The 25,228-nt window shown below is 43.2% G+C and overlaps 1 protein-coding gene across 1 annotated transcript; it reads left to right on the top strand.

Moving 5' to 3' along the window:
• Positions 1 to 17,550: 17,550 nt before the first annotated feature.
• Positions 17,551 to 18,063, top strand: MSGN1 (mesogenin 1). Its single transcript, XM_009937400.2, has one exon. The coding sequence runs from the start codon at positions 17,551 to 17,553 to the stop codon at positions 18,061 to 18,063; it is 513 nt and encodes a 170-aa protein (XP_009935702.2).
• Positions 18,064 to 25,228: the final 7,165 nt, after the last annotated feature.

Genomic DNA, 25,228 nt, shown 5'->3' on the forward strand with positions numbered 1-25,228 from the left:
GTTTGTGGGCAAACTAGCCAGATGAACCCTTACGTGCTGCCTGCTCCACCCATCCCAACATCCCAGGGCTGCCCTGGCAGTGATACCACATAACAAATAATGGACAGAGAAGATAGCACAAATCCTAGAAACTGTCCAAGTTTTGTTTGCTGCAAGAACATTAAATTTGTGGCCTCATTTCAGGTCGAATTCAGGCTGTCTCCCAGCTCAATGTGAATGCCAGGTTTCAGAGCAGCTTTAGCCTTCAAGCCTCTGTCTCTCAACCCACTGTGATGTCTGGTAGACATTTGCTTTGAATCTTTTGCAGCGGTGAGCTAAATTCGCTGTGTGATCCGCAGCTGGGTGGAAGAGAACCTCATGTTTTGGCTCAGGTTCCCTGCAGCCTGGTGTTGAATGGAACAAAGGGCTCCAGGAGTTACGGCCCCGTGCATGCCTCCTGTACAGGGGCTTTGCAAGAGTTTTCATCCAGACTAACACGTTGCTAGTTTTTATACTTGTTGAATGGTCTCTATCAAATAAGGCCTGCCAGGTAGCAAGGTGGGGGATGGGCTATTTTCTTCTGGTTGGTTACAGGGCTGATGTCTCATCGTAGATCACAGAATCTGTTCTACTATTCTGTGATTCTGTGATTCTGTGATTCTGTAATCACAGAATGTTCGGGGTTGGAAGGGACCTCTGTGGGTCATCTAGTCCAACCCCCCTGCCAAAGCAGGGTCACCCACAGCAGGCTGCACAGGACCTTGTCCAGGCGGGTCTTGAATGTCTCCAGAGAAGGAGACTCCACAACCTCCCTGGGCAGCCTGTTCCAGTGCTCCGTCACCCTCAGAGTGAAGAAGTTCTTCCTTATGTTCAGACGGAACTTCCTATGCTTCAGATGACTGTATGGCACTGGGACAGTTATGTTAATAGCAGCTTTCTGTACTTAAATTGGTTTTGTGGTTTAACTGTGGGTAATTGTTCTCTCCAAAAACTTGTTTGGCAGTGCAGGCTGCCAGTCTCTGACATTCTTTGGAGTTTATAGAAATCTGAGTTTCTTGAGAGTGGATAACCAGAACTACTGCTTGGTAGACTTAGTCAGGCCTCTTGTTCTGTTGGATAGACCAGAAGAAAGTGGGGTGTCTTTTTCATAGAAATTCTTAATAAACAGAGAATTTCAGATATGTCCGTGGCGTGGATGGGTTCAAGTAATCCGCCTTCTGCTCTATATGTGAGGGAGCAACTGGAATGCATTGAACTTGGCCTGGGGGCAAATGAGGAACGAGTTGAGAGCTTGTGGGTTAGAATTAAGGGACAGGCTCACACGGGTGACATTACGGTGGATGTGTACTACAGGCCACCTGACCAGGAGGAGGAAATTGATGAGGCCTTCTACAGGCAGCTACAAGCAGCCTCACAGTCACAGGCTCTGGTTCTCATGGGGGACTTCAACCACCCTGACATCAGCTGGGAAGACCATACAGCTAGACAGATGCAATCCAGGAGGTTCCTGCAGAGCATCGATGATAACTTTCTGATGCAAGTGGTGGAGGAACCAACAAGGAAAGGCGCTCTGCTGGACCTTGTATTAACAAACAAGGAGCGACTGGTGGAGGATGTGAAGGTTGGAGGTAGACTCGGCTGCAGTGACCATGAAATGGTCGAGTTCAGGATCCTGTGTGGAAGAAGCAGTGCGATAAGCAGGATCAAAACCTTGGACCTCAGGAGGGCTAACTTTGGCCTCTTCAAGGAGCTACTGGGAGAAATCCCATGGTCCAGGGCTCTCGAAGGCAGGGGGGTCCAAGAGTGATGGTCGCTCTTTAAACATCACTTCCTCCATGCTCAGGAGCGGTGCATCTCCCTGAGAAAGAAATCGAGCAAAGGAGGCAGGAGACCTGCATGGTTAAACAAGTTCCTTCTAGTGGAGATCAGGTGGAAGAGAAAGGTCCATGGAATGTGGAAAGAGGGACAGGCCACTTGGGAAGAGTACAGGAATGTGGTCAGAGCATGCAGGGATGCGACAAGGAAGGCCAAAGCCCACCTGGAATTGAAGCTGGCAAGGGATGTCAAAAACAACCAGAAGGGCTTCTTCAACTACATCAGCAGCAAAAGAAAGGCCAGGGACAATGTGGGGCCGCTGCTGAATGAGGCGGGTGTCCTGGTGACGGAGAATGCGGAGAAGGCAGAGCTACTGAATGCCTTCTTTGCTTCAGTCTTCAGTGCCAAGACTGGCCCTCAGGAATCCCAGGCCCCGGAGGTAAGAGAAGAAGCCTACAGAGAGGACGACTTTCCCTTGGTTGAGGAGGACTGTGTGAGGGATCGCTTAAACGATCTGGACGTCCACAAATCCATGGGCCCCGATGGAATGCACCCACGAGTGCTGAGGGAGCTGGCGGATGTCATTGCTGAGCCACTCTCCATCATCTTTGAGAGGTCCTGGAGGACAGGAGAGGTGCCCGAGGACTGGAAAAAGACCAATGTCACTCCAATCTTCAAAAAGGGCAAGAAGGAGGACCCAGGGAACTACAGGTCGGTCAGCCTCACCTCCATTCCGGGAAAGGTGATGGAGCAGCTTATCCTGGAGGCCATCATCAAGCAAGTAGAGGAAAAGAAGGTTATCAGGAGTAGTCAGCATGGATTCACCAAGGGGAAACCATGCCTGACCAATCTGATAGCTTTCTACGATGACATGACTGGCTGGGTAGATGAAGGGAGAGCCATGGATGTTGTCTACCTAGACTTCAGCAAGGCTTTCGACACAGTCTCCCATAATATCCCCTTCTAGGGAAGCTCAGGAAGTGTGGGCTGGATGAGTGGTTGGTGAAGTGGATAGAGAACTGGCTGAATGGCAGAACTCAGAGGGTTGTCATTAGCGGCTCTGAGTCTAGTTGGAGGCCGATAACTAGTGGTGTCCCTCAGGGGTCAGTACTGGGCCCAGCCTTGTTTAACTTCTTCATCAACAACCTGGATAAAGAGTTAGAGTGTACCCTCAGCAAGTTTGCTGATGACACCAAACTGGGAGGAGTGGCAGACACACCAGAAGGCTGTGCTGCCATTCAGCGTGACCTGGATAGGCTGGAACTTTGGGCAGAGAGGAACCTGATGAGGTTCAACAAAGGCAAATGCAGGGTCCTGCACCTGGGGAGGAACAACCCCATGCATCAGTACAGGCTTGGGGTTTAGCTGCTGGAGAGTAGCTCTGCGGGGAGGGACCTGGGAGTCCTGGTGGATGACAGGTTGACCATGAGCCAGCAGTGTGCCCTGGCTGCCAAGAAAGCAAATGGCATTCTGGGGTGCATTAAGAAGAGTGTGGCCAGCAGGTCAAGGGAGGTTCTCCTTCCCCTCTACTCTGCCCTGGTGAGGCCTCATCTGGAGTACTCTGTCCAGTTCTGGGCTCCCCAGTTCAAGAAAGGTGAGGAGCTACTGGAGAGAGTCCAGCGGAGGGCTACAAGGATGGTGAGGGGACAGGAACATCTGTGCTACGAGGAGAGGCTGAGGGAGCTGGGCTTGTTCAGCCTGAAGAAGAGAAGGCTGCGAGGGGACCTAATATATACTTACAAATATCTGAAGGGTGGGTGTCAGGAGGATGGAGCCAGACTCTTTTCAGTAGTGCCCAGTGACAGGACAAGCGGCAATGGGCACAAACTGAAGCACAGGAAGTTCCTTCTGAACATGAGGAAGAACTTCTTCACTCTGAGGGTGACGGAGCACTGGAACAGGCTGCCCAGGGAGGCTGTGGAGTCTCCTTCTCTTGAGATATTCAGGACCCGCCTGGACAAGGTCCTGTGCAGCCTGCTGTAGGTGACCCTACTTTGGCAGGAGGGTTCGACTAGATGACCCACAGAGGTCCCTTCCAACCCCTACCATTCTGAGTAGCCACACCCCACAGTTATGGGCATGGAGCCTTATGGAAAGATGCCTTGTCTATGTCGTGTGACTTCTTTCCCTTTTTCTTTTGTTGATACTTTTTAACAACTGGCTAATTTCAACCAAATGTGATGGTTTCAGGGCTATACATTTTTGATAATCAGTTGCACAGGGGAGAGAGAAGGACTGTTCATGCGTTCCTGATGGAGCGGTGGCTCTGATGACAGCCAGCTGGTCAGTCATCTCAGACGTGCTTCTTTAAGCTGGGACATCATCTGTCTTTTGGCTATCACACAGACCAAAAAAGATGGAGGACGCACGGGGGGACATGGCGGTGTAAATGTTGATTTGCCATGAGGGGTTGTCAAAGACCTGAGGAAGGTGCTGCTGACTTTATGGAGAAGTTTAGGAGATAGAGCAGAGGAGCAGGAAATGCTGCAGTGAGGTGGCATAGGGCAGATGTTAATCCTGGATTCCAAAGCACTTGTGTTACAAGTTTTGGCATAATCTTCTGGGAGAGCCCAAGGCATTCAGTTCAGCAACTGCCGTTGTACAAATCTGTGCCAAACAGCTGTCCGCTCCCATCTGGCTCCCAGCACAACTATTAGTAAGGCACATACAGCCCAACATCTACGTCTGCTTCTCTATTGCCTTCTTAATCTTTTACAGCAGGATTTCGTATAGTGGTTTGCATTTATCTTAAACATCATGAGATGTGTGAGATTTGTAGGTGTTCTTACCTTCAAGTCCAAGTGGAGGTGATGGGATCACACCTACGTGTCTCCAAGCACAAATACACCTTTGTTCTGATGTCTGCTGATAGGCCTTCGTCAAAGAGATTGTCACCCTATTTTCTGGACTTTTCTACTTTTCTAAAAATCCCAAATCTTACTGTTGCAGATTGCTTAGAATTTGCAAGATAGATATTTGGGAAAAATTGTAGCCTCATAATTTTTGTCTATGATTTTTAATTCTTTTATTGGTGGTATATTTATGTTTTATTCCAATGGTACTGTCAGTTGCCAACTGTTACGGTGGTTACTACGCTAATCATAAAAGCTCATAGGATGTGTTACTCTGTCATCCTGTTTTATGAATATTCTTTTTAGCAATATTGTAAGAAAACACACATGGTTAAGAGGTTCTGAGATACAACGTAGAAAAAAAAAGTAGGATTCACAATGAAATTTTCCATTTTCTGTTTTGTTTTATTTCATTTGAAAAGTCTGGTTCTATTTTCCAGAAAACCCCCTGTCCAGCACCACTCCTCCAGCACCTGCCACGTTGCAGTCTCTGGTTTTAGTCATTTGGAAGGTGGGCTGGAAGGTATCCCATAACAGGTGACTGATTTCCATATAGCAGCCTAGCAGATTCCATAAATAATTTTTAAAAAGCCACTAGTCCTTTTCTTGTTCTGTTGTCTGTAGCCCACCACTTAAGACTTACAGAGAGGACTTTCCTCTCCCTGCATTGATAAGCTGAAGAATATAACAGTAGAAAATGAGCATGTGGGTCTTGTATTGAAGGTGCTGGAATTTGTACACAGAACTGAAAAATTTCTTCATGGAAATTATATTTCTTCCAATAATAGTGGTGTGGCTCTGGCAACAACTTCTTAGTGATAGCATATTTATCTTATAAAATACCTGCAAATTAAGTTTTGTGTTTTTTACTTTTTTTTGTTTCTCATTAAAAAACCAAAAACTTTTTGTGCTGGGACACCATGAATTAGAGATGCAGAAAAAATTACTATATGCAACCATAAATGTCTTCCAGCTGCCAGGCCTCTCCCACCACAGAAGCCAAAGATTTGGAACTGCTTTGACATGACAGCGAACAGGGAAGAGCTTCCAAGACTGTAGGGTTCTTCTGGTGTGACATGCGTGTAGGTATCTATATAACCTTCTATCGCCGCCTTCTATGAGCTCATATAACCTGGTTACTTGCCCCTGGGAAAAGACCCCAGTTTGTATATTGTGTTTAACCAATCGTGTAATTCAGAATACAACCCAAATAGGTGACTGTGGAGGGACAAATGTTGCAGAGGGGGAATATGTCAAAACTTTGACCAGCAGAAGAGCCACTGAGGTACAAAGTGTCCCTGGTGCAGTGCCGTGGTTTTACCCAGTGGCTGGCAGCTAAGCACCAGGCAGCTGCTTGCTCACTCCTCCCATCCCCAGTGGGACAGGGAGGAGAATGGACAAAAAGTAAAACTCAGAGGATGAGATAAAAACAGTTTAATAAAAGAACAAAGGAAGGAGTAATAATAATAATAAAATGTGAAAAACAAGCGATACATAATACAATTTTTCTCACCGCCCAACAACCGATTGCGCAGCTTGTTCCCAAGCAGCAACTGTAGAGCTCACAGATTCCTACCCCACCAGCTAACCTACATTTATATACTGAGCACGACGTCTCTGGTATGGAACATGTCCGTTGGCCAGCTTGGGCGAGCTGCCTGGCTGTGCTCCCTCCCAGCTCTTGTACATCTGCTCAGCAGCCAAATACGGGAAACTGAAAAAAGGTCCTTGATTTCTTAGCAACAGCTTTAAACATCAGTGTATTATCAATATGCTTCTCATACTGAATCCAAAACACAGCGGCTACTGGGAGGAAAATTAACTCTGTCTGTGCCGAAGCTGGGACATGCAGATAGAAGTGGGGACAGATGTGGGGAGTCTCGCCAGGACACAGCCAAGGACACCTGGAGATGCTTGCTGAGCTCAGGGTCCCCAGTCAGCTCCCCTCAGACAACCCCGCGTCCATCCCGACCGCAAGCTTTCTGATCAAGGCGCATCCTCTATGAAACATCCCAATAAAGCTTGCTTAACAAAACCTCTTTGCAGTTGTTTGTTTAACAAAACAAAGTGCTAGGATTTCCCCTTGTAAACGAATATTAAGTGTAGTGCAATTTTTTTTTTTAGTCTTTCTCTTCTAGTCAATTAGATCAACCAAACGTTCTACTACAATACTGAAACTATCTATAAAAAACCCAAGACACAGTACTTTTTAAGAAAGTAATTATGTTTTCAGAATAATGACAGCCTAAAATAAGGAGAAGTGTGGCATCTATCTGGAGAACATACAGTTTAAGAAATGTACATTAAAAAATTCCCCTAAATATAACTCAAGCTAAGAAGCCAGCTGATAATCGCTAGTACATAAATCACAGTAGCTCATAGTTTGGCAATTAAAAAGAATGGCTGATTGCAAGTACTCTTTTAATAACCTGTTGTCACAGATCTCAGTTTAATTTTAATAGCAAGATTATGTGATCACATATTTTATTTATGGATCATTTGAAGAATTTGTTATCTGATTAGTGGGCCATGGGACCATTAGCCAAATAAATCTAAAAGTAATAAAACTCACAGGAAGATAAATGGCTTTCTTTTTCTTGTTCTTTTTCAGCCAATTCAGGCTAATTTAAGCCTTTCACAGAATGGTGATAATGAAGGATTTGTTCTCAGCGCCGTTATGGCAGGTGATTTGCATTTGAAAGTTTGACACATTTATAGGCCTTTGATCTTTTCTCTCCAGTGCTTGTGCCCCTGGCCAGGCACCTACATGCACGTTTTACCAGGTAGAAGCTCTAGGAGCAAAAGCAGCTTTGGGTCGCTCTGAAGATGTGCACTGGAAAAAATAATTATAGCATTTGTGTCCAGAAAATAATCTATTGCTGAATATGAATAGCCTTAAAGACTCAAGGCAAGATATATCTGAACTTCTGTTATTGGGGTTTCTTTCAAGTTAGAGAAAGTCCTCATGGAAGATTTTAAAGGACTATGGAGTCTGATGTAAAGCCCACTGAGCCTTAAATATTGTCTTCTTCTGAAGGTTTGAAGTTATTGTTGAAATGGAACTTCTCACTGTAGGACACTTCAAGAATTTTGGCACCAAGCGAACTCAAGACAAGACTGTGACAGCCGTGGAGCCATTTCTTAAATATTATTTAAATTCTTGCTTTGTTATTAAAAAGAAAAAAAATCTGGGCAGAAGAGCTATTTTTAGGCTGGAAGAGGAAGCCTTGAAAAAAAATCAGGGCGTTACTGGCACCATGAGCATGTGAGCCATATCAAGTGCGTAACCTAGGAGATGTAAAGGATGTTCTCACTGTTTGCTATATGACCCCCAAATAAGTAGCAAGTCACAGGATTCAGGAGGAACATAGCTGAATATTGGACACAGGACTATTGTATCCCTCATGATTGTCTAAAATTTAATATAATCAGCGGATTTCTGTGCTGGATCATAATGGTAATGCCAGGTCTGTGAGCCAGGGGCTCATTTCAGTCTCACCTCAGACTTATTCCTATGGTAGACTGGGTTCACTGACTGACAATTGCCTGCATGAAATTCCTTCCTGTGCCATGGGCAAGTGATACTTCTTCAAACAGAGCTTTTCCTCTGAAAGAAGACAAGGCTTGCAAGATTCCATGGAGGACAACGACCTGGAAAACTCCAAGGATGGCGGTGTCCGGCCAAATAGCTGGTTCAGGCTGTACCTTGGATTTGGGAGGAGGCAAATGTTGGATTTGGGAGGATGCAGTTTACCACCCCGGAATATTCAGCCTTTTCAAAGCTGTGTAATGAGTATTGATTAGCCATTGTCTGAAGTACATTGAAAGTAACAGAGACTATGTAAATGTTAGCTTACTTTATATGCACATTAATAGGGAATCCCCACTAGCCCTTTAGAGTTTTGTTTTTTTTTTTTCCCTCCTTCTCTCACCTTTAAAAGTTGCTCCTACAATCTATGAGTTCACTTCACGTTGAATATACTTGAAAATTCAGTTCCTGGTACATTTTGTTCTTCAAAAGACAGCACTATCCATCTGTGTTACTTTGCTTTCAACTCATCACAGAATGTCAGATATCAGATAAGAGCAAGAGACTGATGCATCCCAGCCTGACAGGGCAGGTCAATGTCAGGGAAATTTGTTTCCCTCTTTTGCCTTTTTTTTTTAGTTTGCTTTTTGACTACAACCCATTTGCCAATATTTACTTTAGAAAATTCCTTCTCTGGGGGCTTAGCTGGTTTAAAGCAGTATTACCTGGACAATTTAGATTTAATTGTTTTCTGATACTGTCTCCATTTTATATAGTATTTTGTAATAGGACAGTGTCACAAGCTTTAATTTAACCACTGTGGTGGGCATCATATAGAAGATCTCTGCAGAGAGGTAATCCCTCCCCTGACATGGTCTGTATCTAGGGCAGGGAGAGATGCAGGGAGGGAAGCAGGAGCACAAGATGGAGATCTCTGTGATCATGCAGGTCAGGAGCAGAGCTGAGAACAGGTCATTTGTGACCTGATTTTCCATCTCTGTGATTGTGCCGCATCTCCAGACAGTGCTTTACTGTTCTCCCTGGTTTACAGCAAACTGGATCCTTAAGAGAGCAGAGTTTTAGCCAGGACCAGCTGCCCTCAAGATTTGCATACCTGCTGTTGTGAGATCTACCTGCTTATTCATGCATGCACCGATTTTACACATCCCAATTACCATTAACTAAGCAGGAACTTAGGCAGGGTGCAAACCAGATGTCTGTGTCTCATCAGAGTGACAGGGTGGCCAGCAGCATACAGTTAAATGGGCTCTCAGAATGAAGGCAAGTGAAGAGTTTGATTAGTAATCCCTTTTTCCCACTAGTTCTACATTTTACCTTCTCTTCGTTTGACCCAATAGATTTATAAGCTTGACTTAATGGCCCATGCATAAGTTTTCCTGGTATGAGTTTAGTTTTTTTGCTGTCTTGTGTGTTTTAAAAATGAAAATAATAGAAGAGTTTTGTAAACAATGGTGGCCTGAAGTAACTGATTTCTTGCAAATTTACAACCTTAACTTAGCCCTTATCTATAACTATATCCTATAACTATTTATTCGATGACTCGTGCTTTGTACTTCCTGAAAAGCCTGTTTCAAGTGGAGATTTAAATATTTCCCACTTCTAACATTAACTTCATCCATGCAACTGAGCAGGTAAACAGATGTGTTTGATTTATATGGGCAGGGAATTTTAAAAAAGGCATCGTGTTCTACTGTCAGTATCAACAAGCACGAAAAAGAATGAGAAAGAGACTGAAAATTAAATAGATGAAACCTGAAATGAAAGAGAGAATGGAAAAGAAAAGATAGAGAAAAGAGGAAAAGAAATCATGTTTACTCACAGATGGGACAAGCTAGAGGCAGAAAAATTGAGAAGAGGTGGAAAATAAAAGCTGATCATGAGGCAAAGAAAGGGGGCAGGGTCTTTAGTGGTGCAGAACACAGACATTTGCACCATGCCCTTGTCACCCAAACACAACTGTTCAAAAATCTAATCAGGCAGGAAAAAGATCAGTGTCTTCTGTCACCAGAAGCGCAGGAGGAAACCCGCAATGCGTTATTGAAAGGTCAAAGGCTTGTAAGACTCGGAACTTTGTTTTCTCTCTTTCTTCCACTGTGAACTTCTGCAAAGAGTTTGGTTGCTCTTCTTCTGGCTGTCCCATCAGGGAGCTTCAGGCAGCGGTGAGGTCTCCCCTGAGCCTGCTCAGCTCCGGGCTGGGCAGACCCAGCTCCCTGTGCCTGTCCCCACACGCTGTGGTTGCCAGCCCCCCGGCCAGCTTGGTGACCCTTCACTGGACTTTCTCCAGGCTGTCAACCCACCACGTTCCCCAGGTCTTCTGCTGCTGCCTCCTGGCACCCTGAGCGAGTGCTGCTGTGTGGGTTATCCCACCTGGCGCAGGGTTTTGCATTTGCTTTCCTTGCACCTTCCGAGGCTGCTCCCAGATCATTTTCTCCATCCTGTCCAGGTCCCTCTGAACAGCAGCTCTGCTCTCCAATGTATTAACCACTTCCCTCCAGTTTCATGAAATCTGAAAACCTGCTGTATGTGCAACATTTACCTGTAAAAAAAAAAGGGAATGCTTTTACCCAAATGTATTGCTACGACACTGAGTTTGATTTGTTAGGCAAAATTCATGCCAGCATTCAGAGCAAATGCAAAAAAACCCACCAAACTTAATATGCCATTCATGTTCATCAGTAGACTGAAAGATAGACTTGTTTTTTTGTGGGATTGAATGTGATTAAAATTAAGATTTAGCAACTTGCCAAGAGATTTATGATTGCAGTTTAAAATCAATGGTCCTCACCCACAGTTAACCACGTGCTGCTGAAAGGTGGCTTCAACAGGCACACAGCGCTTTATTTCAGAATGTGAAATATGTAAGAGCTAGATAAAATTTGTAATCAAACACTTGTATTTTGTCTCTTACCCAGACTACCGATCTGTTTCATAATTATTAAAATGAACTGCAGGCTGTGCCCAGAGCATAACTTCATTTAGCACCGAGATGAAGCATGGTTTCTGTTAGCAGCATACAGCAATTCTGCACATGAGTTCTAGGGCACGGGGGAGGAAAAAATGAGCAGATACTGATGAGGAGTTTCAGCGGATGAAAAGGAACAGCCTGAGCTCAAATGTAATCACAGCAATGGAAAAATAGCTCCCTTCACAAGCACCCAGCTTCAGCCGCGCAGCTCGACTGGCAATAGTCACAGCTGAGCTTTTAATGCAGTTTTCCTGGTTATTGGAATTTCTTGTAAGATTTACCTGGTTTTGCAAAATTCATCGTGCTGCAAAATGAACCATTTAGAGCACAGGGCACGAAAGCACATTGTGATAGCAGGAAAGCGAGAGTACAAACCTTGAACTTCCTCCGGGACCCTTAGGTGTGCTAGCCCAGTGTTTCGAACAGCCCTGTGAAACCACTACTGCACACGGCAAAGGATATCATCAAGCTGTTCGTGGGGAGAGTAAAAGAAACACTTGGAGAGGAAATATACGGTACTTTATCATTTATTAAATTTGAACATATGCTTTAGGGTGGAAAAGGAGGCATTGCTGATGATCTTGAAATATTTGCGACTGGTAACCCTCCACCTCTCCCATGAAAAAATGAAATACATCAACTTCATCACAGCAGACAAATTTTTTTGAAACCAAATGCGAAAGCTGATACAATGAAGCTGCAGTAAAAACAATAATGGAGTTCTCCTACTTATCCGACTTCTAATATTTTGATAATATCTGTTACTTTTCATTTTCTGAGCAAAGTAAACCTTGTCAGGGTCTCGTTCCTCCCCCAGCTTTGCCCTTTGCTTCTGGCTGAAGTAGCCAGTAGACATTAAAGACCAACCACATAGTCGAACGTCCTTTCAACTCCTGTTAACAGGGGTATTAAAAAGACATTCCGAAATATCAGCTGAAAACCACTAGGTAATAAACTCCCTACTTAAAAGGTGGGTAGGTGTAAATTCCACACGTAGGCCTTTTCATCTGGGAAGCCAGTTGCTTGGAGATCAGATGTTTTAAATGAGTAGCGGAGCTGATGTCACTTGTCAGTCGCTGGAGACTGCTGCGATTTGGAGGATCAAATACTTACATCTGAGGATGTAAAGCAAATAGATAGGTCCTGATCCTGCCAGGGCAATGCTTGTCACTGTGCAAAACCCCAGTGAAATCAATGGTACTTGACTGTTTCTTCTCCATGAGCAGGCTCTTAGTTTGGCACATTGGAGTTGCACCCTGGAGAACATTAAAGGGTTCAAACGCTTACGGCAGGATTTTTTAACAGCATTAGAACTGACCTATTTCTGGTCTTACTACAAATTACTAACAACATTTTCTCTCGTGCTAGCCACAGGTTTCTTTGGCCAAAGCTGGTAATAACAATCAGAAATCAAATTTACACTTGGTTTTCATTTATTATAGGAAGGGTTGTTGGGCTTCCTTTCATAGGGCTGGACTCAAGATCAGTCCTGGTTCTCTTACTGCCTGCTTTCCCTCTGGGAATTGTGCCTGGTTGCTCATACATATTCTTTGACATTTGACCTCAAAAAAAACCCTGTCTGTATTTGTTGACCATCTTGCTTACCTAGAAGTCTTATTTCAGTTGAGGTTGGATGCAGATTAAACCATCTTCCACAAGCAGAAAAAAGCTGCAAAGTCTACTCATTTAAAAAAAAAAATGCATCTATCCAAATTGAGGGAAGGCCTTAAAAAGGAGAGAAGCATCGTCTGGTGGGTAATGTGACTCTGGATAACAAATGTGGTGGATCCTTTCTTTCCTTTATTGCCAGCTTGGGCGTAAACCGAGGTGTTCAACACTGTTTTTCAGAAGTGTTGAACACCTGCTGCGTCTGCTGAGGTTAGTGAGAACTGCAGCTGCTTGCCCCATGTTTTATATAGGGACGATTGTCTCCCCATCCGTGCCTCTGTGAAGCAGGGTGGTAACAGCCACCGCCGCAGCGAGTGGGCAGTGTAGCGATTAATGCTTGGGAAACCTCTTGTTCAATGAGAGATGAAGTAACTTTAAAAGCTTATGGGAGGTACAGATATTTTTTCATGGTGCAAACTGCAAAATGAGGCTTTATTGTCTAAGTGCTCTGCAAGGATATTAGTCTGAGCTGCTTCTTGTCAATAAAGTAAGACTGGACTTCTGTCCCAGTTGTACAGGAGGCTGACCATTATGGATTGAATGTTGCTGAAATGTATTTATCCATGTTAACGCAGCTGCAGCTTGCATTCTTCTCATCTGATATGATTTTTTACTTATTGCTATATGTCCGTTTCTCCTACCAAACTCACAGACTGATGAAAATGTACTCTACAATATTCATCGAAAAAAAAGTAGACCAGTCCTTAGATAGTTATACACAAAAATACATTTACCTAACATACTCAAAGATGACAGTGATTACCTGGACAACTTATTGTGAATTTAAAAGCTGAACCAGACCCATACAGAAGAAACGAATACGAACCAGACCAGCTGAACCAGACCCATACAAATAGAAACAATTTTCTATTCCATGTCTTTTTTTGTAAATGGAAAAATTTTTGCTCCTTCTAAGCATCCTTTCTTCTCCTCCATTCTGTAGTGAATTCTAGAAATATGAGCAGGGAACCTTTCATTTTAAAGGAGATCAAGATTGAGACGTTAGCCTTTGTATTGCAGAATAAATTACTGAAATGAAAATCAAAACTATCAGTCAAGCAGAAAATGCCTTATCATTTTTTAAGTGTCTGTTCGTATTTCATTGGTGTTAGCTCATATCTCACTACTCTGATGTTTTGGCATTACTGACAGACAAAGAGGGAATTCCCCAAATTTGTGGGAGTTGGAATAAAATAAAGATTGCGAACATACTTTATTTATTTTTATTTTATGGATTTAATTTCTAGGAACATGCCACCTGAAATACTTGACTTTCTTAGCTTTTTAGTGAGTGAGCATCAAACAGCCATAGGGTGTAGAAAAATAAATCAGCCTGTAGCCATGCCTTCCTCTGTATGGCACTTTTTAAGGCCCTGTTGTAAAACAACTGTGAACTGTTCTACCATTTCCAGTAATTTTTGTCTGTTACAATTGTCCCTGCTTTGCGAGATCATTTCCTAACTGAGGATTCCCGTGCTCGCAGGTGGAAACATAGTGCTATCCAAAACTAACTAATCCCAGTCAGCTAAATACCAGGAGACTCTGTTGACTTATGTGGGATCACACAGGGATCGTGGAGAGAGACGTGACACAGTGTCCCGATTTGGCCAAAACTGGGACACAATTCCTGTGGGTCTATATTGGGAACCTGGAAGCCATGGGTAAAAATGGGAGTTTATTTCTCAAAAATGAACCTTTGGCTGCCTCTATACCAGGAGAGCAAATGGCCACAGCCCCTTGTTTGGCTCTGAAGACATGTGTTGCAGCAAAGCTTGCTTTCATATGGGTAAACCCTTTGCTCACCCCTGTGCCCTCTGGGGCACCCCCTGAACCACAGTCAGGCAACGTTTGGGACATAAATAGGTGGGTTTGAGCTAAAACAGCACCAGGGAGCACGATGGTAATAAAACAGGATGCACAACTGGAAGACAGTTTTCAAGTATGAGCATTAGCCCCTTATTATTCACAGAAAAACCTGAAATTTTTCTTGCCCATGGAACAGTTCATAAGCCTGTAAGCTTATAAGATCCAGTGATCTTTCATTCAACAAGAGCAGTTGTCCGCATACTCTAATATCCTGCCTTGGTCGCTCTAAACATTCACCTACAAGATACAAGAAAAGATGTAGCTATCGCTATAATAATTTACATTATTCTTCCCTGCCTAATCTCATCCCAGTCCCTCTGTATAGAAATACAGAGATGAAATCTGTGTTCACCTGTCACTTACAGCAATGGCACCTTGGACAAACACAAAACCTTTTCCCCTTTGGTGTCTGAGCAACATTTTCTGTGATTTACCCATAGATCAAAGGTATAAATTAACTGGCAATATACGTTGTTTATACTCAGCAAATAAGTAACTTGTTGAAATTTTTGCTTCCAAATTTGACTGCATGTAATTAACATTGCATTCCAAAATCAAAACTGGTGAGCAGAACAGTTTATATATACATATATATGCTCAATATGAGTATTTTTATATGTATACATATATACACACACACATATATTTGCAAGCTCCTTTTTCTTGGCACACCCTGAGAGAAGTTCCTCCTCTTCCACATCCTCCTCCTGATTTTTGTCCATTTGTAGACTTTTAATTGTTATGTTTACCAAAAAAGGGAAATGCATAGCATAAGAGCTGGGGGCGTGTCAAATGGAAAAGGCTCTATAAACACAAATACTGGGAGGAAAAGAGAAAAAGAGTGGGAGAAAGATTTTAACTGGGACAAAAACAAGTCCTCTGTTTACGCTGAATTAGACCTTGCGTCTAACTTGTAGCCTTGTGCCCATTGTCTTGGTGCTCTGTGAAACTAATTCAGTTCACTGCAGTCACAGAAAATGCCTGTCGTTCCACTGGTCCCAATTCGAATATGTAGATTTGTGATTCTTAGGGCGGTTTCAGCTCATTTTCATTAAAGAAGGAGTAAAGGAGAATATGATCAAGTAACCGTAAAACCCAAAGCAATCCTGTTTGTGGTGAGCTGTGCCCCACATTTCTGAGTGGGGTAGATGTCATCACATCAAACTGTCTCAGCCCGGGCTGAAATGCTAAAATCCTTCACCTTTTGTTTTTTTTTCTAGTTCATCTCAGCATAAAACCAGTAAGTCTCCCACAAGCTGCTTCCCAATGTTTTGATCCCAAACTCATAAAAATTCACCAAAGCCTTCCTAATGACTACAGTGAGTATTGGACTGGGGGTTTTTTGAGTGGTTGTAGTAAGGATTTTACAATCAGAAAGAAAGAAATGGCATATTCCAGAAAGCCCCAGCTTGCTTCAGCTGAGTGCTATTCGGAGGCACGCCCCCCTTTTTTCAGAGTGGATTATGGTGCACGCAGAGATTGTAACGTAGAAGCAATCTCTAAAATAAATCCTACTTTCCTTTTTCCTCCAGGTTGGCACTCTTTCTCGCCTTCTCATTATATATGATATTTTGCTTCCATTACCAGCTGATACAAAGCCATGGCTGGCAGCCGAGCTGCTCAGTAGAGCTGCGGAGCTCGGTAGTTTTGGACAGTTTTCCTGGCACTCCTCATGACTTGCTGTGTGATTTTGGGAAAGTTACTCCTTGCCTCTGCTTATCCATTTCCCCAGAGTAACAGAGATCGTTAATCATCACTGTAAGCTGTTCTGAAGCCTAGAGATGGAAAGTGCTCATTATCAATGCTATTAATTTATAGGATATACATTTTCACTTGAACTGCCTAACATGCAACTTCACTGTTATGCTGAATCAAGGCTGGAAAAGGGTTGTTTTGCACAAGAATGAATTCCTAGAGGTAGAAAATTTTATAGCAGTAGCTTCTACTCTTCTCTTACATGTCTAATGTGTATATTACTTTGAATTAAATTTCCATGTAAAACATTTGTCTGAGCCCAAAGTTTATACACTGTTTAGCTTGTTTCCTAGGCTTTTTTTTTTCTAATACATCTGACTACTTCTTTTGTTTTAAATGGGACTTTGACTTTTTTTACAATTACAGATTTCCTTTTTGATTTCTCAGTCATGATTTAAAATAGCAAATGAATCTACAGACTGCAGGGAATGCATTTCTGTTCTTTCCTCCTTTCTCCTGTTGAAAACCGAAGCGATCCAGAGAGAAGTTGCAATGTCACGAGAAGAGAAATCCATAGAGCCATAATGCACACCAATCTGAACAAACCATCTTTGACTTTCACAATTAAGATGCAGATAATGAGAGACTACTTCAGCAGCATTCAGCATGGATCAAATCGGCAATGCTGTGGTGCCATCGCCCTCAGTTACACAGAAATCGGGGCTCGATGGCTGAAATTCAGGGTTTGTGTTAGCGGTCATGATCTTTAAATTCCATGTCTGTAAATTGTTTTGTAAAATGGCCAATTTTCTTTTTCCTCTCCCACCACTTATCCCCCCAGTGCAACATTACATGTAGATGCACAGCCTTAATTGGCTTAGTTGCAAGAAGATAATCTTTTTTCCCCCCTTTCTCACTGTTGCCTGTTAGCTTAAAGGCTTTTTAGCTGAAGGTTGATAATTATCACTGAGAAGAAACTAGCACATCAGGAGTTCATTTTCCATCTTAGCACTTGTAGCGCTCCTTTGAACTCCTCTCGCCAAACTCGCGTTCCCACTCTGTCACTTTCTTCCCTCCATCATAAAAAGCTCTCGGCAGCCGGCGGCTCCAGCCTTTGCTGGCGGGCGGAAGGCGTTGCGTCTCCCAAGCGCTCCTCCAGCATGGAGAAATTGCACGAGACGTTGGTAGACATGGAAGACGCTTTGGGTTCAGAGCACTCTGACTGCTTATCGTCCTGGGACTGGAAAAGCACTGCCGGGTCTTTCGAGCTGAACCCTGTCTCATCTCCACACAGTTTGTCCCCGACACCCTCCTTCGAATCCTACTCCTCGTCCCCCTGCCCAGCAGCAGCGGAGACCCCCTACGGCAGCGGTGGCAGCTTGGTGGGCTGCAGCCTGGTGGACTTCGCCCCTGCCTACCTGCCCAGCCCCGGGCAGGCTCGACTGCCCAAGGGCACCAAGGTGCGGATGTCCGCCCAGCGCAGGAGGAAGGCCAGTGAGAGGGAGAAGCTGCGGATGAGGACGCTGGCTGATGCACTCCACACGCTGCGCAACTACCTGCCCCCCGTCTACAGCCAGCGGGGACAGCCACTCACCAAAATACAAACCCTGAAGTACACCATCAAGTACATCAGCGAACTGACGGAGCTCCTCAACAGCGTCAAGCGGGCGTAGAACCCACCCGGAGCACCCGCCCCAGTGCGCCCAGGGTCTTTACAACCAAAAAACCAGCAAAATTTCTTCCTCGCCAGAGTACGGCGGCACGGGGTGCGAAAGGAGGATGGAGCAAAGGAAGGAGAGTAAGGGCTGCCGTTGTACGTAGGACATGATGCTGGAAGGTGATGTTGGATTGCCTAAAATCCTGAGCTGCAGGTTGCTGAGACAGAAGTCTCATTTTTTGCTTTAAATCTTTTTTTTTTTTTAATAATAAGCTTCTGAGAAATATTAAACCTAGCCTGATACAAAAATTAGGAAAAAAAAAAAGCCAACGGATCTTCCTAGGATTTACATATCACTGTGCTGACTGATGTTCTGTTTAATAAGGACAATAGTAAATCCATAGGTTTTAAACTTAATTTTAAAAAAGTAAATGACAACAACGCTATAGGAATACTAAGTGTATTGATTTGTAGGCACTTTATATATTAGGATGAGGAAGAACACCTATTGTTAGTTCAAGTATTGTCTATTTATCCATGTTTTCACTGTACCTAAAAATCAAGAAACTAATAGCGAAAACATCTTTGCTCCTAAACAAATAAATATCAGTGTTACAGTCTGTATCTTGTATTATATATATCTGATTAATAGATAAGTAAAATCTAGCAATGACTGCTAAATATCAGAAATTAAATATAAGCAAACTGATATTTTGTGTCAATAAATTCCTGTTAAATCCTGTGGTTTTAATTAATATATACGGAATCATATAATATTTCTCTATTTTATGTATACAAACCCCTTGCTTCAATACCTGGTAAATTATGAAAGACATTTTTACACCAAATTGCTAGAACAAATAAGATTAGGCTGAGTCACTTTCCTTCTCTCTGACATAAAATAAATTGATTCAGGTATCAGAAAGATGCAAAATTTCATCCTCAAGGTGTACTGAAACCTAGAAGTGCTCTAGTAACCGTAACATCTCCTTATTAAAAACTGTCGGATTAGCTGTTTCCTACAGCTAGTAACAGTCCTGTAAACCACACACATGAAACCCTCCAAAAACCAAACAAATGAGGACATAGTCTTAATCCTTAATTACTTTGACTTTCATCTGACAGGTATCACACAGGTCTCATCACACCACCAACAAATACAGCTTGCTTTGTGAATCTCAGCGCAGGCTGATGCGTAAGACTTGACTGTGCTGGGGCCAGAAACACACAGAGAGGAGCAAAACCCAGGGCTGAGTTGTGTGGAGCTGATTAAGTGAGATGACCCTTTTCCCTGTGGGGAGATGTACGGCACAGAGGGAGCAGCAGCCAGGAGTTAACACAGGCTTGTCTCACCAGGATGGATAGAGCAGCATGTCTGTGTGGGGCAGACGGCTTGGGTTTGTGGATACATCCTGTAGCAAAGCACCACAAAGCTAAAACTTTATTGCATCCTTCTCTTTTTGTCTTTCTCTCTTTCTGTTTGTTTGGAAGGAAATACAATTGTCTTTGTACGGTTTTATTCCTCCAAGGCTCAGCCTAAGCTGACTCAGTGCCCTTCTCGCATCTTACGTGCATATTGGAGCAATCAGTATGAAATCCATCAGTGTCTCAAAAGAGCAGCTACATTCAAATTTATTCAGGTAGCACTGTCACTCAAGATGTAATCACATTTAAGTGTATCCCATATGCTTCTGTTTTGTTTTAAACCTTGATAGATTTCTCTGAAGCTTTAAGGTTTCAGCAAGAATGTAAGTAGAATCATTTTTTAAAACCCTATAAAATTGTCAAACTAGAGAAAGTTTTATTCATGTATGAGATGGCCCCACTAATGTCAGCATAGCATTCCTCAGTATAAGCCTGTGCAGCTGATCCAGGTTTGAGCAGATAAAGAGCCACATTGGCCAGGTCAGTCTGGACTGTGTTTTGCAAGGCAGGGAAATTGCCCATTGCCCACGGGATCATTCACAGAGCCATAACTGAGAGCTTGATCCCATGTCCTTGCTCAAAGACTCTCATTGTCACTGACAGCTCTAAAGGTCTACCTGCTCACTAGCACTGGCAAACCACCAACAGATGCGCAGGAAGATAGCCCTGTCCTTCTACGTCATGTTAGTTAGAGACTGTCATCATGCACAAGTATAGTGGTTAGGTATATTTTCTATATTTGGGAGGATATTTAACCTAGTTCCTTTAAGTCTTCCCCAGCTGAAACTACAGGTAATGACTACAATTCTCATCTCTTTAGCTAGGGAAGCCTATAGGTTCATGGTTAGCATAGAGGAATAGGGAGTTAGAAGGATCCACTTCTATTGCTAGTTTGTCTCTGACCTTGGCTGGTCTTCCAGCATTGCTGCCTCAGTTTAGCCACCTACAAATGAAGACTCTGATAGCTAATGGCTTCAGAAGGCTGCTGCTTATCAACAAAGCTAAGTAATACTGTATGCAGGAGGAGTGTGCCAGCAGCAAGTACCCTGCAGATTTAAGAAGTGGCTCAGGGTCAGTATTTCCCACCACCCCAAAGAAAGTGCCAGGTGAAGGCCCTGAATGTGCTGGGCTATAGCTTCTCAGGTGGCTGTAGAGTTCCTCTGTTTCCCTGCAAGTCCAAGGTGAAGCAACAGCTCTGAGTAACCACAAAAGCAAGGCTTTGAGTTTCAGAAAGAGACTTCACTACTGCTATGCCAGTGAACTAGACCTTGCCTGTACCTACTCCCTAGCCCCAGAATTGCAGTAGCCACTGCCACACCGTTGAATACTTTGAGCTCCAGCACGATGTGGCTGCATCAAACCAGCCTTAGGGAAGGGTCTGCTATAAATCACTCCCTGTGCTGCCATAGAAGCAAAGCCCATATCCAGGGTGGGGTTAGTTTACTAGAATACATTGTACTCTTGCAGTGCTTAATTTGTTTGATCCCATTTCCACCTGTATGTGAGGGTGGAAAAAAGTGACCAAGGTACAGAAGGAGAAGGTAGGTTCAGTGCCTGCCTGTGACCTGGGATCTCATAGGACCTGCCAGGTTTGTTTCTCCCCTCTGAGAAATAAATGAATTCTTGCTCTGCTTGACATGGAGCATCTCTTTAAACAACTCCATTTGTAATTCTTCCCCTTGGAACAGACATTTCACTGATGCAGAGGAAATAGTGTGAATTATTATATTCTTGATAGTACAAGTCCTGTTGCTACTAAAAGTTGGATTTTATTAATTTTTCAATAAAATGGAATACAGTCAAAGTTCCTCCTCTTTTCTCTTTCCTTTACCCCCAGGAATTCAGGATATTTAATTGGTGTGAAAGAGATCAAGTTAAGGCCCCTACTTGAGGGAATGAGATCTAGCACCCAGGACTCTACGCAAGGTCCATAAAGCTATATTGAATTCCAATAACACCACCATAATAATCCATAGAGTAGATGGAAACTCAGTTTGAAGAAATTGCACAAAGTCACAGAATTAGAAGACATCTTTCATATACAATCATCTTCTCCTAGCACAGTATGTTAAAAATCTACATAGAAAGAAAGCTAAAGTAGCAGCCTAATCATCACTGGAAGTCCATGGCTGAGGAATTACATTACATTCTGCTTAATGAATAGAGTTATTTACCATGCTAAAGAGAAAGATACGGGAGAACAAACGAAGTTTAGTCCCAGACAATGAAATGAACTGTTCTGACCCCAAGATCCTCCTTTTCCAGATTAGCGTGTAATTGTGGAGAGCAGAACACAGGTACTAAAGAAGAAACAACCGGCACCAAAAAAACCAGTTTTCTACTGCATTCACAATTTTCTTATACAAGAAGTTAGTACATGAAAGCATACTTCGTGAGTGATACCAGTCATAATACTGCAAGGTCAGCAGAGAAGTGCTCAAATATACAAAACAGAGGAAGGATTAAGAATATCAGATCTTGTGTAAAAATTAATTGAAACATATTTTAGAATTTCAGGAAAAGCCTTGAGATACAGAAACGTGGCAATTCAGTTGAACTACTGGTCCTTCACTCTCAGTGTACTGACGAGGTGATTACACCATCCTGCTGCTCCCACACTCAGTTGCTGCACACTATGAGTAAATATTTTGCCTTCTAACAAGTGCTCCCGGACCATAAATAAGATAAAAAACAACAAAAAACCAACAAAACCAAAAAGCATATGCTCTACCTGTCCAAAGACAGTGAAGAGCAGTGCAGTGAGGCAGGTGAAAGGAAGGAGAAGAGATGCACAAGATGCACTAAAAGTGTAGCTGAGATAGCTGGACCCCACCAGCCGATTTCCTGAGCAGCTCTTCCTACTTGCTTCCACTCTGGGTGAATTGCTGAAGGAGAACCAGCTATGATCACAGAGAGAGAGTCCTTAAAGTTTCGGGAGCCAGGGAAAAAGGACTTTTTCCCCCCATAGTCATCCTAACCCTTTTATTAGGGAAGAATAAGGCAGGGCAGAGCAGGCAGTTACATATAATGGATTTTATATAGGTAAACTCCTTTGGTGCCATCAGCCAGGCAGTTGGTGCTAGTGGAGGGAGTTATTGCTGCTGTTAAGAGTACGAGAATAGGCTCTGAGTTTCTTCTCCTCCCTCAGAGATCAGAGGCTGTTCTGGTGCAGCTGGAATTATATGATGCTGCTTTATTTAGCAAAAGGCATACTGATGGAAAGGAGGAATCCTACTAGGTATGATATTAGCCCAGGATTCAGGAGACTCCTAGCTCTGCTCTCCAGGGCAGGCTTTCCACCTGAATTCAGCAGTGACAACTTCTCTGTGCACCCTATGCAGAGGGTGCAGCGGTGTTGCCTGCCAGCAGCAGTAATACCTAAAGAAACACCCTGAAGATGCCAAGAAGGTCAAGTTCCTTCTTGATGGGGAGAGTAGGTACCCCAGAGAGAATATTCCCCAGTAGTTAAAGGATCACATGTGAAAGAAGCTCCCCAGGCAAGCCCTGGCTCTGTGAGCAGCAGAGCCCCCCTGACCCCCACCCCCAAAGCAGAGGGGAGCCCAGGGCCACCCGCCTCCACACACACAGCGCTTTGAAATTCTGTGCTGAGGAGCACCACGTAGGTGCCAAGAGGTTTTACGGTTACACATTTGGGCTGCACATAGGTGTGCCTGGGGGGAAGGAAGCCTCCTGTTAAAGGGTTTCAGCCAGTTCTTTGGGGGAGCTGCTGATCTGGTAGCTCCACTGGCACCACATCGCCTCTGCCTAGGGAGGCCAGAGGCCATCCCTCCAGCTCTGCATGCCAGTAGCTAAGGCGGGGGGGGGAATCCTCCCCCCAAAACTCACCCACAATAACAAAACTAAAACACCCACACACACTGCAAACAAACAAAAAACAAACCACAACAATATATGTGCACCCCAGCTTCTGAGGCGCCAGTATCAGACTGGTTTTTAGTCCCCAACTTATCTGCCATACAACCACAATTACTATTATTGCATTTAACAGATGGGATACTCGGTTGTGAAGTCCCAGCTCCCAATAAAGCAGCTCATTTTTAATGAGCTATAGAAGTTGGGTGCATCTGAACCCTCTCTCTGATCAAGCCCCTGACTTTTTGCTTCTTTACAGAGCAACAAGAGCCTAGGCTTACTCTTATCAGTACGCCAAGTACCACGAAGGAGACCAACTCAGCTTACTTCTGCTTTAAAGCATTTCTTCCAAGGCACATTCCTGTCTGGGATTTAGGGATCTAGCTAACACTGTGTTTAGGTGTTTCTGGACTCACACACACAAATGGAAACAGCATTTTTATGGGAGTGACTAGCTGAAGCCTCAAGCAGACTTCTGGTAGAAGCCTAATCTTGAACCAAAGCTTCCCAAATCATTAGATCATTGTCAGAACGTATTTTCCTCTGGATATAGGTGCATAGCATTTACTCTTTTACTGAAAACATTGAGATTCAAAACAAAAAAAGCAAAGAAATATAGCAAAAGAGAAAATTAATTGGGCCAGAAAATGTAAATATTACTTTTCTTAATTTTTCAGTATTAATATTAAGTTGTTGCTGCTTTAAATCACCAAGAAGTACATAGTTTTAAAACTACTAACCATGTCATTGAACATAGACTACAGTAAAAATGAGAGCTCTGTGTTTTTATCAGTGACCAAGTATGATGAGGCTACTTATAGCACTGACTTACCACCTTTTATTTGAAATGGAAATAACTGTCTGCAATACACTTCTATTATTGTTCCTATTTTTCTATGAAAACAAATCCCATCAGACTTTTCTTTTCCCTTAGACTTTTATCATTCACCTGTTGAAGTTTCAGAAGACAAAGCATAAACAAAGAAGATTGATCTCCTTTCAACTTGTGTTAACAGGGATATAAAAATAACATCCCAAATACCAGGGGGAAAAGCATGTGGTCATAAAATATCCACTTAAAAGGCAAAGAGGTGTTGATACAACACTTCAGGAGGACTTTTTTTATCTTTTTTATATATATAATTAGGACAGCAGTTCCTGAATTTTAGTATAAACAGACACCTCTGAGGTGGAGAGAGCATTACTGTCACGTCTTCAAAAGATTTTACCGATATTCAAATGGATTTTGTATCTCTTGCATGCTGTTGGAAAATCTGACAAGCAGCTTTGTATAAATAGTAGTCCAACCATGGAGGGGAATCTCCTTGAATTTTCCAACATACCAGAAAGGTAAAGGACCATCTTATATATTACTTCTGATTTTGGAAAGTGTCACTAAGCATATATTTTAGAAGAGCTGAAGAGTAGAGCCACAGTTTACTTGGGGATCACATTGCTTTTCAACAGCTCTTAAATCCTCATCAACGGATAAAAAGTCTCAAGATACTAAATGATCTTATAAAAAGTAATGAAGGTGCATCAGACAAGATTGTAAATACCAGATTTCTATTCTTAAGTGATGTTGTCCTTGAGTATTGCTTCGAAGAAAGGAATTAGAAACCCAGGAAGCCACAGCTAAGACTGAGTTAAGAGCGCTGAAATAGGCTGCCCAACCTCATGATGCTTGGTTCTCACATCAGTCCCTAGTTGCTACATTTTTTTCCCCTGGCAGATATAAGAGGGGAGAAGGGGGCTCAGGCTACATAAGACAGCCTACGCTGTGCTGATAGAGCACTGTCATGGCAGACGATTTCCACTCGCCTATCTGGCGAAAACGCTGTATTTCTTGGGAGACAGCATGATGTAACACACAGGGAAGTCAC

Source organism: Opisthocomus hoazin, chromosome 2, assembly GCF_030867145.1.
Source record: "Opisthocomus hoazin isolate bOpiHoa1 chromosome 2, bOpiHoa1.hap1, whole genome shotgun sequence".
Classification (NCBI taxonomy): Eukaryota; Metazoa; Chordata; class Aves; order Opisthocomiformes; family Opisthocomidae; genus Opisthocomus; species Opisthocomus hoazin.

What these genes read in the sequence shown, in the direction of transcription:
- MSGN1 (XM_009937400.2), top strand. Translation starts at nt 17,551, where the DNA reads ATGGAGAAATTGCACGAGACGTTGGTAGACATGGAAGACGCTTTGGGT.